A 17,469-nucleotide genomic window follows, 5' to 3' on the forward strand; every position below is an offset into this window, starting at 1 on the left:
CTGTTTGAAGTGGTTTGGGGCACCCGTGAAGGCAATGGGCTTTTTACAGCCTAGTGTTTCATTGCAATATTTTGTCTCAGGTGTTCATGAAGCGGTTTGAAGAGGTTTCGGGGGCTGCAAGGAAAATGTGTTCATGTGTGAGGAATATGTGCAGCAGATGGCTTTTTCAAAAAAAATGTAGAATGAGAAAAATTACACATATGGGATTTCTAACTGCACAATTGCAACGCAGGTCTATCAACAGGGACTTTAGACAGTTAAGCGAAACAGTATAACTGTGAAATAACTGCATTAACCATGTGAGGATCTCTTTGGGACTCCTCAAAACCAAAACACTAAATTCTCCACCAGTCACTCTATATGTCTGTCTGTTTGCCACTCTGTCGCTCTGAAGCTTCATCAATCCAGGGCGCAGCTGTCGCCAGACTGGTCAGACCACCCATAATTGTAACTTCAAAATATCAAATCATACATCCACCATTTTTGTCACGACTTGTAGGCCTCTGGCTTCAGGCCTTTGGTGTATTTTTGAAGACTGCACAACGCATCTTCTATCCTGAAAGAAAGGTACGTTTTCATTACAACCCACGCAGAGGAAATGAGGTAGTGTATGCTTTGTTCGGAAGCTATCGAGGCAGCAGTCTACTGCCTATACACTGCCCAAATATTAATTCCATACAATCAAGTTGAGTTTATGTACATTTATAAACTGAACACATCTTTTATCATGAACGACAGGTATGTTTTGATGACAACCCATGCAGAGGAAAGGAAATAGTCATGATTAATATTTGGAATATTTAATAATAATAAAAAACTCCAACCTGTCGTTTTTGACGGCCTTTTATGCAAAACACCGGTGATGTGGATTTTTTAAACCCACCTTGTTGTGATCGTTGTCCTCCTGAAGGATTCTAACTGGCCGATTGTGGAATCCTATTTGACTTCAGACAGAGTTTAACGTTTGTCCGATTTGATTATAAAATCCTACAAAAACCCTATCGACACTGATAAAACTGATGTCCACACAAGTCCTTCCTTGTGAAACAATTTATTTTCTAATTATACACCATACACTTCTCACCCTTGTACAATGAACTTAAGAATCCCCATTTGATTGCAATATCATTTGGTTCTATTTCATTTATTCTTACTTTAGTTAACAGTTAGACCAACCCGATTCAATTCACTTCTGCATTACATCAGAGAGTTTTATTCTAACTTGGTACTTGGTCAGTTCCAAGGAGTACAAGCCACTGAGAAACTATACTTCCTCACATGCTTGTACTGAGAACAATGTGCCTTTCAAAACATTTTATACTTCCATGAGAGAGAGGTTGGGGGATATTCACCCAGACTGTAGACGTGTCTTTTAGACAAAAAGCCACTTCGTACATTTTCTAAGCAAAGGTTCATTTATCAGCTCGGTCACTCTGCTCCAGAACAACACATTTCTTATCATTTAGGGCAAAAGTCTTTTGGCCAGAAATGACAGCCAATTCAATTTGCAGCATAAAAGTTACATTTCTGAAACTCCATTTGTTACAATTTAAAATACATTAATATAAATTTTTCCCCCACACCGGCGAAAAAAGTGGAAGCGTAATTTCAGTTTTCATCCGAGTTTTCAAGGATGAAGAGTGTGCAAGTACAGGATTTGTAAACAATGTATTTGACATGTGCATGGACATGTATTCACATGTTATGTGAAGTAAATGCATTGTTTACATTACAACATTTGTGGATCTGTCAAATTGTCAGTAGTCATGTTGGAAAACTCTATTATATTGTGCAGCCTATGGCTGCTGGTTGCATCATTTCCTCGGGGCACAGCTGTGCCACTGATGCAATGCCCCCCTATTATCAGTACACTGATATTCATTTTGCCGACCTCGGAAAGATGACAGGCTGAATCAACTGCACCTGGTGTTAATTCAGTTGTTTCCAGGGGTTCAAACTCAAGACCCAAAGATCTTAAGCCAGCCACCTTAACCGTTAAGCCAAAACCAGGCTTGGAAAACTCTACGTGCCACAACTAACTCAAGATATTCAAATGTCATACATGTCTATGCCCGTGTTTTAATAGTGTTTTAATATGTAATAGAGGGCATAACGTAACTTGTAGGAACATTGAACTTAGTGTCTCATCAGCTAGCATTAGTTAGCAAATGTTAAAGATGCCACCTGTCCAGGGTTGTAACCATTGCCAAAGGAAATGCTTTGGCAGAACCGAGGTTCTGGATCGAGTGTGGTACGGAAATGATTGAATGCTGAGAAGTTTGCTTTAAATGGCAAGAACAGAACCTGCACAATATAATAAAATATAGTTATAAAACTTCATTTGTGTGCTGCAGAGAGAATGTCAACAAGCAAGGGCAGAAGGTCAATTGGACAACTGGCATGAACAATATGACTCCTTTGGCCACTTCAGATTTTCCAAAGCAGGTAAGCACAAAAATGACAGCTGGCTACTATTTTTCCATCAAAGTATGTGTCTGTGGAAAGGTGCAAATGTGGAAAAAGTTTATTTTGCTGATGCCATTGGATTAGATGGTGTGACTTTGGCTCTACAATTTATTTAAAAGGGAACTTGTTTGGTGTACGAAGTCGAGGCTCATGGAAGAGCTAGAACACTGAACGGATCAGGATGCAACAGAACAAAAGGAATAGTACAAAGAGGAGGAAAACACCAACAGGATGGTTAAAGGATAAAATAGAGACAGATTTGTAAAAATAAGGGATGTGGGAAGAAAAGAGGGATTAGGAGAATGCACGGGGTGGAAAAGATGGATACAGAAGTAAATTCTCATGAAGGAAAAACTGGAAATTTGGAAGGAGTTGGGCTCGGGGGTAAGGGAGATTATTGGGGGTAGAACATATCATGGTTTTGTATGGGGGATGACCTGAGATGGTGATGAACAGCTGTATTGAAGACCTGGAAGGAGGAATGACATTGAAGATAAGGTGAAAGTTGATTCTACAGGCGGAAAAAAGTGGAACAAATGAGAAGAGGTGAGCAGTGATTCTGGATTTTGGGAGTTTCACCGGAAGGGGGTTCATGGTGGTGTGCACCCTGCATAAACTTGCCAGGCCAGAAGGAGGAGCAGTACTCCATCAAGCTGCAGATGAAGGGTGTTTTTTAGGTGGATCGGAGTTCAGGTGTGCCAAGGAACGACTTTGATGAAAAAGAAAAGAAAGACCGAAAGGGCATACTCAGTTTTCACTCCGTTTTCTTGTTTGTTTGTTTGTTTGTTTGTTTGTTTTTCTGGGCGATGTCTCAGCCATCCTTTGAATTAGGAAGCTGAAATTTGAGCACAATAGTGAAGATGTGCTTTGGCAAAAACGGTATTTTCTAATTTTGTTAAATTAATTAATTCATTGAAATTTACTTGATTATTATCGTTTTATTTTTAATTACTTATTTTCTTTCTCATCTGGGCAATATCTCAGGCACCTTTTGAGATAGGAAACTGATATTTGGACAGGATAGTGACCAAGTGATTTGGCTATAAAGGGTATTTTTGATGTATTGCTTAATCAATTAATCGAGTTATTATTTCATTTTTCAATTAGTTAATTAATTGATTTTCAAAAAGTTACAGATTCGGAAGGCACAGTGGTGGTTTAGGTATGCTATTAGCCAATTGATTAAGAAATTCATTATTTTACGATTTTTATTTATTTATTTTAATGACACAATAAATGAATTATTGTACACCGCTCCCAATTCTCCACGAGCTGCAAGGCAGCATCGCCGGGTGCCATAGGTGCTCTTGCAATGTTACGCGCTGAAGGATCTGTTATTTATTAATTTCGCATCGGGGTGGCATACTTTGAATGTAGCTCCACTTGTTTCATGATACTTTCAAGTGAAACTTAATATATAGAGTCTTCACAAACTACTCTAAAGTGATAAAGCAAAAAAAATAATGCAGATAAAATGTGAATAAGCTCGATTAAAGGCCCGGTCACATCTTGACGTTTTAGCCAGCGATGGCAACGTATTAAAATGTATCTAAAACGCTGGCTTACGTTGAACTTTTGATGTTTTTTTTTAAAGGTTCGGACGTATTCATAGCGACTTGGTCTTATGTATAACGCATTGGTAACGGACACAGAACGTTTCGTTGTGTTATAGATAACTTATACCAACGAATGCTGAACCGGTTGTCGGCCTACACAACCGATGCCCAACGATAGTCTAACTTAGGCATAGCGCGTTGCACGCATCGTCGACGATGTCGTGACGTAGCCTATTAAAAGGCTGACGCACAACGATTCGAATCATAACTGCCGTAGAAATGGAAGTAACAACATCGCGGTCACACCTTGGCGATCTTGCCAGCGTATGCCGACCTAAGAAAAATGTGTCTAAAACGTTGGGGCACGTCAAATACGGTATGAGTAAGTTTGGTATGCGTCAGTAGAACGCTAAAGTACGCTATCATACGTCGTAGTAAGTAGAGTACTTCAAGAAATTTTAAACATGTTCAAAATTTTTGGACGTACTCGGCGTATGACACACGTTCCGCATGCGATGGGGATAACTTTTACACACGATATGTGGACGCTTACACACGTCCACAAACGCTACTTATAAGCTACTCATAAGTCGAAACACGTCGCGGTAAATTTTTTTTTACGTGAAACTTATTTCTAACTTAGGTTTGACGTGCTTTGAACCAATTCTTTACGTAGTCCCAACACACATCGACGTATGTAGACGTATTCCAATGACGTCTTCCGGTCGACAAAAAAAATAAATGAACGCGTTTCTAGCTTACAACTGCCATATAAAGACGTGTTCCTAGCGGTTTTGGGAATTGGTATATAAAAATGCTGCTCATAAAAGGGGAACCCAACAGTGTTTTCGAGTCCTTTTTGAGTCGATGTCCATGTCAGCAGTAACAGTATCAGTATCAGTATTAATATTAGTATTAGTAGTAGTTTGTTCATGTTGGCATTAGTAGGTGAGTGTGACAGGGAGGGTGTGGGTTATGATGGATCATCCTTGCGTCCACGTGTCCACCGGTAGGAGACATCTTTTCACCATTGTTTCGAAGTTCTTCGCGGCTAATTTTTTATGGGGCTTTTTCAACAATGAGCTATAGCTTGTTTTTACGATTTAGGTCTATTCATAACGGGTTGGACAAATGCACAATGAACTAATAATGTGCATAGAGCGCTTTGATTACTTATAGATACGATATACCAACGAATAATTATCGTGAAGCCGGCGTTCACAAACTATGCCCAACGATAGCCTAACTTATCCATATCGTGCGGCAGTTTATCTTTTCCGGTGACATAGGGTTTGCTATTCATAGGCTGCCACTCAACGATTTAAATGGCTGCATCTCCACAATTGAAAGTAGACGCTTGCGCTCAACAATTGGATTTTTTTTACACTCAACGACTTTTAAACGGTACCACTCAGCTATTTTCATTGTTTACAATGAACGATTTAAATTGCTGTCACTCGCCTTTGTTTTTTGACGCTGGGGTTTGGAAATTTGAAGCGTTTCTTCTGAACGTGTTAAAACGCTCAAACTCGACTATTTTAAATAGACGCTGCCGATGGACAATTGGAATCATAGCCAAGCTAGACATCGAAGTGTGAACATCCTCGTCATGCCCAAGAAAAGTTTGAAGAATGCTGCAAGTAAGTGTCCTGGCCGTGGCGGTGGACGCTGACGCAAGGACGATCCATTATACCGATGTCTTTCAGCCTATGAGTAACTTAAAAGTAACGTCTGTCGATGTGTGGCAACGATCGCGTAACGTGCCAACAACACGTTAATCATAGGTTAGAAATAAGTTTCGGGGACGCAAAACATTACCTCGGCGTGTCTCAACTTATGATTAACTTACAAGTAGCATGTGTTAACGTCTGTCAACGATCGCAGACCGTGCATACAACCTGTGGCCAGCGTAGCGGAACGTGTGAGTCATACGCCAGCATACGTCGTGAAATTTCAAGCATCAAAAAATTTGAGGACAACCAAAAAGTACAACGTTTAAAGCCAACGTACAACGACGTATGGCAGTGTTTTTCAGCGTGCTCTCAATGTTATCAAAACTTACCCATAACATATTCAACGTGTGCCAGCGTTTTAGAAAAAAAATTCAAAAACCAGCATACGTTGGCTAAAACTTCAAGGTGTGACCGGGCCTTAACAGAGAAAATGAGATGATTCTCAGTTGCTTAAGTATTTAAACCTTTTGCCTAATTAACCCTAAATCACTTCAGGAACAACATATTTGTTCAAAACGTTGCAAAACAAGTGTAATAGATTTCACCTGTATGTATTCATTGGTTTAACTTAAAAATTAAGCTCCCCCACTTGTCTGAGGAGTTTTAAGGGGCAACTCACTTGGTTACCCAACATGGGAAACATGAAGACCAAGCAGCTTTCCAAAGAAGTCGGTCATAAAGTTCTGGAGAATCACCGTTCAGGAGAGGGTTATAGAAGATTTCAAAGTCACTCATTATCCATTTGAGTTCGGTGAAATCCATCGTTAAGAAGTGGAAGACATATCATACCACCCAGACTCTACCCAGATCAGGTCACCCATCAAAACGCAGCAGCCTGGCAAGCTTTTTAGGAATATTTCTCTGCTGTATATGGTAACTCACTGTTCTGATTATTTCATCAGAAACTGCGCCATAGAAGAGCTTTTTAGGAATATTTCCATCCATGAAAGGCAATTTAATACTTGATATCTGCAACCACTTCCTACCGGGGGAGGTTTACTCTTGGCGATTGTGCACGACTTACCCTTGGCCCACAATCCAATGATGGATATATTTTGTTTGGACCACGATGACCTTGACATTCAACATTTAGGGTTAGAGTGCAAATGCTCTTCAAATTTCATATCAATCGGATGAAAATTGTGGATTTTAGAAATTTGGTCTATGTTGAACTTTTCATCTATGTTGACATTTTGGCCTATGGTGACCTCAAAAATAATAGGTGGTTGAATTCAATGACCTCATATGTAAATCCTTTTCAAATTTCAAGGCAATCGGATGAAAATTGAGGATTTTAGAAAATTTGGTCCAAATTTGCCTTTTGGCCTATTTTGACCTTTTGGCCTATCTTTACCTCAAAATTAATAGGTGCTTTAATTCAGCGATCTGATATGCAAATGCTCTTCAAATTTCAAATCAAGCATATGAAAATTGTGGATTTTAGAAAATTTGGCCCAAATTGGCCTTTTGGTCTAAGTTAATCTCAAAAGTAATTGGTACTTAAATTCAGTAAACTGATGGTCTTCAAAGTTCAAGTCAATCGGATGAAAATTAACAATTTTAGAAACTATTTAAAATTTTGGCCTATGTTTGGTTGACCTTATGGCCTATGTTGACCTTTTGACCAATGGTAACCTCAAAAGTAATAGGTGATTGAATTCAATGATCTGTTATGCAAATCTCTTTCAAATTTCAAGTCAGTTGGATGAAATTTGAGGATTTTTTTAATATTTGGCCCAAATTGGCCTTTTGGCCTATGTTGATCTTTTTGGTCGACCAAATTTTACAAAACTTCAATGCCAGACTGTTGCAGGGTCAGTGACCATAATCTCCGAAAATTTCAGAATGATCAGTTGAGAGGTTTGAGCTGGAGGCAAGCAGACAAACAAACAAATAAACCAAGGTCTTGCCAAAAGGTGACCACGTGCGACTTCTTTAAGGTCACACTGAGGTGAACAGAGCTGCTATTCACCAAGAGCCCCTCGTTGAGGAATATCTGCCGACGAGAGATTCCGATGAGAATCGTTCTACAGAGTAACCATGAAAAATATGCTTTCGCCTCATAACGTCACCAAATGACATCATAATGTCTCAAGCTTGACATATCTAGAAAGCACTCATCGAGGTGTTCAATTTGAGGTACTACACGATATGGTTCCTAAAACTTGAAAATTTGACCTTGGGGTCAAATATGTTTGACCTGAGGCGCTAACCATGAAGGTCAAGGCCAATCGCCACCAAAAATTAATCAGCTGAGCGTCAGACTATTAACTATATTCCCATGAAGTTTGAAGACAATCCGATCAAAATTACTCAAACAATAAGGGTTTCGTCGACTCCCCTGATTTGCGACAAAGTGACCTTGACCTTTGACGTTGACCTTCAAAATTTTGTGCACTGAAAGGGACCTCTATAGGCCTCTGATATGCGAAGTTACAAAAATTTCCAATGATAACTGTGCTCTGCAGAGTGATTTATACGTGATTACAGACCAAAAAAAAGAAAAAAAAAACATATGAAGGTCAAGGCCAATTGCCACCAAAAATTAATCAGCTGAGCGCCAGACCATGAACTATATTCCCATGAAGTTTGAAGACGATCCGATCAAAATTACTCAAAAAATAAGGGTTTCGTCGACTCCCCTGATTTGCGACAAAGTGACCTTGACCTTTGACCTTGACCTTCAAAATTTTGTGCACTGAAAGGGACCTCTATAGGCCTCTGATATGCGAAGTTACAAAAATTTCCGATGAAAACTGTGCTCTGCAGAATTTTTTATACGTGATTACAGACAAACAAAAAATAAAAAAAAATAAAAAAATAAAAAAACATACAAGCTGACTAACATATCTTGCAAAACTTCGTTTTGGCAAGATAACAAAGAAACAAACAAACAGAGGCAATCAACATACTTCTCAAAAAAAAATAATTTTTTTTGCCAAGTAACAAACAGACAAACAAACGGACCCAAACGCAATAGCCTCTTCTTCAAAGAGTGTAAAAATTAGATATTTCTGTATTTCATCTTCAATGAATTTCTAAAAAAATTCTAAAAACATGTTTTCACTTTGTTGGTTGTTATCTCCATTTGTGGGTTTCAGGAGACAGGAGGAAGTTCTCCCCAAACTCAAAATCTCCACCTCCTATTTTTTTGAGAAGGGATCATGATTCATGAACCAAACTGTGAAGTTTTGTTCTCGTAGTCTCCTGCCAAGGACTCTTTTCAGAATCTTCGCTGAACCTCTGACAGCCTCCACTTGTAGTTTGTTTGTAGTGATATTCCCAGGAATGATTTTTAAGTGCTTAATAAGGGTTTTCTTCATCATTCCTGTATCTCGAACTATTAATGGTACAATTTCAGCTTTCTTCAGTTTCCACATCCTCTTGACCTCATATTTCCAAAGCTGGTATTTGGTCATCTTCTTAATTTCTGTGGCATTTTGTCTGAAGTCATTGGGAAGCGAGACCGGGATCAACAATGCTGTTTTTCCATTTTTTGTTTGAGCACTATGTCCAGACGCAATGCTTTGTTTGCATTGTTAACACTAGTAGATGATAAATGGGGTTTCTGGGACTCCCATTCAAATGAATGGGGAAAAAGGGAAAAAATTTCTGACTCAAGCCCCAAAATAGGAGACTGATTTTCTCCCCACCTATCCCCTTCCCTCCCATACAAGCAAATGTAGAATTGAGACTGATTTTTCAGTCTGATAGAATTGTAGAATTGAGACTGATACAAGCAAATGAAAAATTGATACTATGAAAGATTGAGACTTACTGATTAAAGCACTTCTTCCCTTTTATATTTTCATTCAACTCAAAGAGCGAACCAACTAATATTTGCCCATGTTCTACTTTAGGGAATAACTTAATTTTCTTCTAACATTCATTTCCATCGAGTATATTCACTTTATCTCTTCAAGCACAAAAGAAAGGGAAGTTTAAACAGCTTTTAAACATAAGTTTACTCAAATTCATTCAAAGCAAGCTGTTTCATTTTCGTGTTAAAATGAGTCAGTCTGGAGTCAGCCAAGCTGCCTCGCCCGAACCAAGCCAAAAAAATTCCGAAGTCATTTCCTATGTGGGACACACCCTGAAAAAACCATTGTTGTGAAATCTCCCATTACGTCATCAAGTTGCTTATTTAAACCAACTTGCGTGCCGAGTGTGTTTTATTTAGAGAATGGATTGTGCAGATAATTTCTCCGACCTTGCGGATCAATCGTTTTCACAAGATGACAGGTGAGATCCTTAACCCAATTCATTATTTGTTGTTTTATACAGAATTAAATCACTATACAACCAATAATTATTGTGTGTCTTTCGAACAGGTTGTCCCCAATAAGAACATCGTTGATAACTGATTTGGAACAGGAGGCGTTTGGATATCATGAGTGGCAAAAAATGAATGACTTCCTTAAAGACATTCAATCGTTCAGAAGAGAATTGAATGATATTTTTGTGGGATGGCAAGAAGTTCTTTCACGTCCTCTGATCTTGAATGAGTCGAGTCAAAGGTGAGAAATTATCCCTCTGTGTGTCTTTATGTCTTTGTCTCTCTTTCTGTCTTTATCTCTGCGTGTGTGTTTATGTGTGTGCGTGTGCGTATGTCTGTCTCTGTCTTTGACTCATTATTATTATTATTATTTTTTTCCAGTTTAAACACCTGTCTGGATGAACCAAACACACAACTTAATCTTCTGGAGGAATCTGACATGACACTCTTCTGGAGGTAAATGTTATATTTATTATTTTATTAATATCATAATATAATCATCTTTATATACCCTAATTGTTCTTCACTCTTTGTTTTGAACAGAATATGTTGATCGAGTTTCAAAACCAAAACAAACCATCAGACTGCTGCGAAAGAAGATTTTGTTCAATGTTATTACTTTTGTTTAATTATATTATAGATGCTTTCCTTATAATTATCTGATTTTGAATTACAAGGAAAGAATAAAGGAGATGTAAAGGGGAGGGGGGTTGGTGGGGGGGGGGTTAGGATTGGAAGGTAGGTGCGCTCCCCCAACCACCAACCACCCCCCTCATCCCTCTCCCCTCCCCTCCCTGTGTGTGTGTGGGGAAGGGGGGGTGGGATGAGGAGGGTGGGGGCGCACAGGGGGGTGGGGTTTGTGGGGGTGGAGCTTGTGTGGGTGGGTGGGGCGGGTGTGGGTGGAGCTTGTGTGGGTGGGTCTTGTGTGGGTGGAGCTTGTGTGGGTAGGTGGAGTTTGTGTGGGTGGAGCTTGTGTGAGTGGAGCAATTTTTTTAAATTAAATAATCATGTTGTGTGTGGGAACTAATATACTAATCACTAATTATGTGGATATGATGGATGTGGATGTGGCTTATGTGGGTGGAACGTGTGTGGATGTGGCTTATGTTGGTGGGGCTTGTGTGGATGTGGCTTTTGTGAGTGGGGCTTGTGTGGATGTGGATTTTGTGAGTGGGGTTTGCGTGGATGTGGCTTATGTGGATGTGACTTGTGTGGGCGAAGTCAAAAAGGGGCAGAATTTAAAAGGGGCGGAGTCAAAAAAAATTCAATTTATCTTTGTCTTTTGTAATTCCTGTGAATAAAATGAACCTAAAATCTCTTCCTCTTTAAATCACACAATTTGTAAGTCCAAGGAACTGTACCGATGACATCAACAATTCTAAAAAGTTCATTTGTCCATCGCTTGGTATAACCTTTTTCAAAATGAGATTTCCACCTGTATATTCTTACTATATCATCAACTTTGAACTTAGGCTTTCTGCCATTAATCTCTTTTTCATATTTTAATTTTGTAAATGTTTCTTGAGGTATTATCGTTTTTGTTGAGGTATGAATCATGTCGTTGTACTTATCTACAATGTCCTGAATTAAAGACAACCATTGTTGAGAACCGAGTTGAGTGAATATTTTATATAGTCTCTCTTTTAAAGTGCGATTAAAACGCTCAATAACAACCGCTTTTCCTTCATTAAAGGTGCTGTATAATGTAATGTTGTTATTTTAAAGAAAATTCATAAATGTTTTGTTGTAGAACTCTGTACCCTCATCAAGCCACAATTTTTGAGGTTTTTCTCTTGCTTTTATTGAATATATGTTGGAACGCTAACATAAGAGTATTACCTGTTTTGTTTTTCAAGTGAACAACCCACGCATATCTACTCCTAAAATCAATAACGGTTAAAGCATACTTGTACCCCTTGTCATAATTGAGTTCAATTAAATCAGCGGACCAGATATAATCAACTTCCTTGGAATAAACCTTCCTTCTATGAAACTTTGTGATTATTGGTTAATGTAATTCATCAGCTAATTGCTCTTCAATCTTAATGACATCATTAGAGCCTATAAGTTTTTTGAATTTCCAAGCCCAAGTTTCAATTTAGTGCTGATCATCTTCTTCACGATGAACCTATCAACTTTTTCTCTCAAGGTTGGATTTTGTATCAGAGACAAATTATACAACATTTCTCTATCAGCTTCATGTTTTTCTTCCAACGTTGTGCTATTTCCATAATCAATATTGTGCCTCGTGCACACTTCATCAACCCTATTGATAGGTTTGCTCCGCGGTTTCGGATTGTCAGCCTCATCTATTCTTTTATTCAAGTTTGTTCCTGGACCACAGAAAGAATACCCTGGTAAATGTAATTCCCCTGGTATTCCAGTTGTTGTAAATTTACTTCCTGATAAAAACTTTTGTATATCTCCCCCTTGTTTGTGTTTGGTGAATTCACTCTTTTTTGAGCCTCACACCGAACATGTGCCTTTTTGTATAACCCTATTATTTTTGCTTTTAACATACGAGATATTTTTACTCTTGGTTTTCTTTTTACATTTTAGACAATAACTCATTTATTTATGTGAAAAATTCCGACAGAGTGCGAAAACCTTTTTAGTTTCCAACATGCACATTTGAATCTTAATTTTTAAAAACATAAAGAATCCTTAGAAATGTCTTCACTCTCTCCTCCATTTATTTAAGGAAAAAAATGTAAAACTTTAATCAAAGTCAATTACACCAACATCATCAATAATATATTTTCCTTCTTTCTCTTCTTTATCTCCACTTTCTCGTTTAAATCTTCTCCCTGAAACCGATGTTAATAGTCTTGACGCATATATTTCTAGTAGACTTGCCAATTCTTTGTTTTCCTCCTCGGTGTATTGAGATTTATTTATTTTCTGTAATACCTTTGATCTTTTTATAATCTCACTCGTTTCCATATTTTTATATTTATTTATTCTCTCTCTTTCCTCCCTCTCCCTCTCCTCCTTCTCTCTCTTCTCTCTCTTCTCCCTCTCCTCCTTCTCCTCCTTCTCTCTCTTCTCCCTCTCCTCCTTCTCCTCCTTCTCTCTCTTCTCCCTCTCCTCCTCTCTCTTCTCCCTCTCCTTCTCAATCTTCTCCCTCTCCTCCTCTCTCTTCTCCCTCTCCTCCTCTCTTGTCTCAGTTTCTTCAACTCCTTCCTATCCCTTACTATCCTTGAACCACTTTCACCCCATAGAATATCAAACATATATTCATCTGGATTCTGTGATACTCTTGAATCCATAATTATTTTTCTCATAATAGGAAACCAAGAAGATTTGTTGATTGTTTCTAAAAGAGTTTTATATTTCATCACTTTGAGAAGTTCATTTTTATTTAATATTTTAATCAAATCTCTTTGTGGGTTTTTTAACATCAGTAAAAGGCCAGTTCTTAATTGAAAATTGCCCGTGTCTATGTTCCAATTCATAAGGAATGTAAAATCGAACACCCTTTTCTTGTAGGTATCCTTGAATGCAAAAATTATAATTTTCTTAAAGTCTTCTTGCTCTCATTTATGTATCAGAAATATATGACAGATTAATATGATGACACGTAATACCACCCCCATATTCCTGTTGTTAAATCAGTTTGTATTCCTCGACTTTGTATAATTATCCAATTTCCTTCCTTCTTTGTCATATAAACTATTGCTTCACCATCATATAATTTCCTATTCCCGAAATCGTATATTTGTTGTTTACTAATCTCCTGATTCTTACCAAGAGGATAATATTCTTCTTTATGAGACTGATAAAAATCGTGTAGGTCTTCTAGGTTGAATGAAAAAGACCAATTATATCCTAAATCACACATATTATACCTCCATTTCTCGATTCTCATATTAACTATTCTTCCATCTTTATAAGATTCAATACAACGCAGATAATTGAATATAATAAGAAAAGGTGTATGGCTTGTTGAACCAGGTGTTGTGGTTGTAAATTCTACTCCTTGAACAAAACGTGCCGTTTTATTGAAGGATATATATTGTGATAAATCACTTAATCTCACCAAGTCATTCGCATCAGTCGGGCTTGGATAATTTATTAACTTATAAGCATTTTTCATATTAATATTTTTTGCTATACTATATTTCTGTTGTTCAGCCTGTGCCTTTGTGTAATAATTTTATAAATCAATATCCAGTTCTTGGGATACACCAAAGATAGAACCATCTTTTCCAACATGTCATTTATATTAGATTAAAAATAATGTCATTAAAAAATTTATTTTTGTTGAGTTGAAATAACACAGAGACATAATTGACCACAACACTTGGAATTTAATTCTTGGACTTGAAATGTTTGATAAACACCATTCTGTAAGAATTTTATCACTTCAACAGGTGGTGGAAGATCAAAACTATCAAAATAATATTTGTCTTGACTATTAAAAATACAAACCCAATGAGAACCATTCCCATTATTATCTTCAAAGTTCATAATAATATTCTTTGTATGTTTAGACATGTTTGTTAATTCATCTCTCATACAAATAACCACATTATGAATTTTTAATTTCTTACAATATTTGATAAGTTCTAAATTTGATGTTGTATTCTTTCCAAATTCTTTAAACCACTCATCAATGCTCAGTTATTTATTAGAAAGATATAATCCATTACCCCTTTTAGTTAATTTTACACCTGCTTGTGCAATAAAAGAAAGCATATCTCCAACTAACAATCTCGTTTTATCAGGCAGACTTTCAAGTTTTTCAGCAAAATCTGCAATTACACCACATCCACTAATTTGTTTCTCCAACTCTTTGTTATGTCTATTAAATTATTTTTGAGCCCGGAGTTGAGCCTTCCTTTCGTTGGCAGTGTTCACCGCTGCTGAAATACCACCCGTCAATGCTCCAGCCACACTTAAACCAGCAAATAAAGAAATTAGAAATGGGAGAAATCCTCCACTCGTCTCTCTTATTGAATATTTCTTCAACATTGTTTTTGTCATTTCAATTTTAAGTGAGCCAGTATCGTTCAAGATTTTCACCTGTTCTCTTGTGAGCAAAACATCAATTATTACTGCTCCTTTTCTCTAAATTGTATTTATGTTAATCATACAAGGCTTTTGATTTTGAATACAAGATGATAGTTTATGAAGATTGATTTGATTAACATATACCCCAGTTGGCACTTTACTACTTATTTATTTATCAAAAAAATTATGAGACTAATCATAACACCATTATCTGTATAAATCTGTAATTCTGTTTCTTACAAAAGCAAACAATATGTATCAACTTCTTCACTCTCTCCTCTTTCAATGTATTGGGAAGTATCCACTCGATTAGACTTTATAGTTTCCTTTTGAGCACTCAGGTCAATCGCCTAGATTGTATACAGACTTTTAAATGCTGTCATATCCAAAATAGGTTCTTTATTTCCATTGCTTTCACACACCTTTTGGTAAGACTTGTATGCTTCAGCATAATCATTTTTTTCCCAATTAATTTCCAATTTATCTCGTGGATAAAATGTTCCATCTAGAGAAACACGAAGTTGTTTCACATTAGCATTATCACTCAATGCATTATTCTTATCAATAGCATTATCACCATCTGTTTTTTTTAATGAGCCACAGATATCTTGGCTTTCCTTCCAGAACACCCAAATTCCATGTGTTAGTGGTTTGGTTCAGTTTAACATGTTGACATCTTCTTTTAAGGTATGATACATTGAGTGGCTTCTTTGAGTTCAGTCTTCTATTCAACATCTCTTCTGTTTTAAGATTAGGAGTATATTCACTAATATACCAACTAATTTTATCAATAACAAATTTATTCTGAGCAGCAAAAGCATTAGCCACACCAAAAAGCAATCTATTTTCATTATCATTCCTTTGCAGTTGAAATCTAATTTTAAGACCATACAGAACTTTATCATGATCACAAAATCCAAATATACTGTTAAGAGGAACTGCCACAGTAAAACTATTATCTGCTTTTGTATCATCATTATACATTCCTTTCCTTTGACTATATCCAGGGTCTGTGTTTGTTCCCATTGACATATCAGGAGTAAAACCCTCGACAGCCCCCTTTCCCATTCTATCACTAAATGAATATCATGTAGATTTCATCATTTCAGATGTAGCAGAGACATAATCAACCGCTTCAACTTCTTGTGTTCCAATGTACAAATAGAACACTATCAAACATTTTCCAGAAGAAATCATTTACGAGTGTAGCGTTTGTGTTAGTCGCAGCCTTAGTGAATATAAATTTACACAACAAGAAACTTTCGGCTAGATTCAAATAAGTTTGTTGATTATATATTTCAAAACTTTTAGTTCCATTTGCATTCCAGTCTGTTCCAGTTATTACATTTACCTTGAAGTAGTCTTCTTTTTCAGTAGAGTTTGAGATGACATGGTATCATCCAAATCATAGATACTATCAATTGCTTCCATACTTGTATTTATTTAGGAAAAAAGATGTTAAAACTTTTGAAACCCTGACCCAAGTATTTGAATTATTTTCTGTCGTTCTTGGGGAGACAACTGAGTTTTGCCTTTCTTAATTTATTTTATTGTTTGTAATTTATGAGATTCCTTTTAGGCATATTTTATTCTCTTTATAGCACCCACGACATTTCCCTCAGCAGAAGCAGTTGAACCAATTAGGTCTTTATGTTTAAGAATAGTTGAACCTATACCCATTAGAGTATCAATTATCCCATCTGCTTTTTTTCTAAATTGATGTCCGACACCCCTTTGTCTCTTAAGTTTATAGTATCCTCTACCAAGATACATACCTTCACCCTTGTAGTATGGGGAAAGGAACATCCCATCCCTGTAATTATTTTATATTTTCCCAACTCGTGTTTCCTCACAATAACCATCGTATTTATTTATTGGAAAACTTCACATAGGTGAATTCTGATAGATATAATTTCTCCATGAAAATAAATTATTCGATTATCTTGGTCGGTTATCCTAAAATTTACTCTGTATATGGTTTTTCCTGACACAGTAGGATAAACCATATTTTTGGGTTTCATATTGAATTGATAACCAATTGGAATTGGGGTAGAGTATGCACTGAATGAAAATATTGAATTGTTCTTATTCCATCATTATAAGCGCCATCAATCAAATCACAGTGAATTAATTTTCTGCCTGATATTTTCCTTTTCTTCATCATTAAAGTAGATGTGTTCAAATAAATCCTTTTCCTCAAATATTTCATCAAATTCTTTATTAACATTAATACGAGTTGTAATTTATTCTTCACTAATACTTGTATCTCTGCTTTTCATACGTTTGCTTTGAGTTTCCTCATCAACATCAAAACCGAATGATAAAATCTTAACCCCATTACCACTCAGATGTTTAATAATCTGTCTCATTCCTTCTGAATTAATTTCTAATATCCCAAGGACACCAGATTTTAGTTTCTCTAACT

At 36.8% G+C, this 17,469-nt stretch overlaps 2 protein-coding genes across 8 annotated transcripts in view; both read left to right on the forward strand.

Moving 5' to 3' along the window:
• Positions 1–17,469, forward strand: part of LOC147016548 (palmitoyltransferase ZDHHC1-like) — a 129,978-nt gene that overhangs the window by 88,075 nt on the left and 24,434 nt on the right. For 4 of the 7 annotated variants that reach the window (XM_085845287.1, XM_085845289.1, XM_085845285.1 and 1 more), the window contains one exon: positions 2,328–2,445. In XM_085845287.1, coding sequence (XP_085701413.1) covers positions 2,328–2,445 — 118 coding nt within the window. The remainder of the gene's footprint in view (positions 1–2,327; positions 2,446–17,469) is intronic. The other 3 variants (XM_085845290.1, XM_085845286.1, XM_085845292.1) reach the window with 1 other exon arrangement.
• Positions 4,472–10,755, forward strand: LOC147016549 (uncharacterized). Its single transcript, XM_085845293.1, has 4 exons — positions 4,472–9,997; positions 10,087–10,272; positions 10,413–10,487; positions 10,575–10,755. The coding sequence occupies exons 1-4, from the start codon at positions 9,939–9,941 to the stop codon at positions 10,582–10,584; spliced, it is 330 nt and encodes a 109-aa protein (XP_085701419.1). The 5' UTR covers positions 4,472–9,938; the 3' UTR covers positions 10,585–10,755.

Source organism: Eptatretus burgeri, chromosome 11 (assembly GCF_056783735.1).
Source record: "Eptatretus burgeri isolate ZD-2024b chromosome 11, Ebu_testis_v1, whole genome shotgun sequence".
In the NCBI taxonomy this organism is placed as follows: domain Eukaryota; kingdom Metazoa; phylum Chordata; class Myxini; order Myxiniformes; family Myxinidae; genus Eptatretus; species Eptatretus burgeri.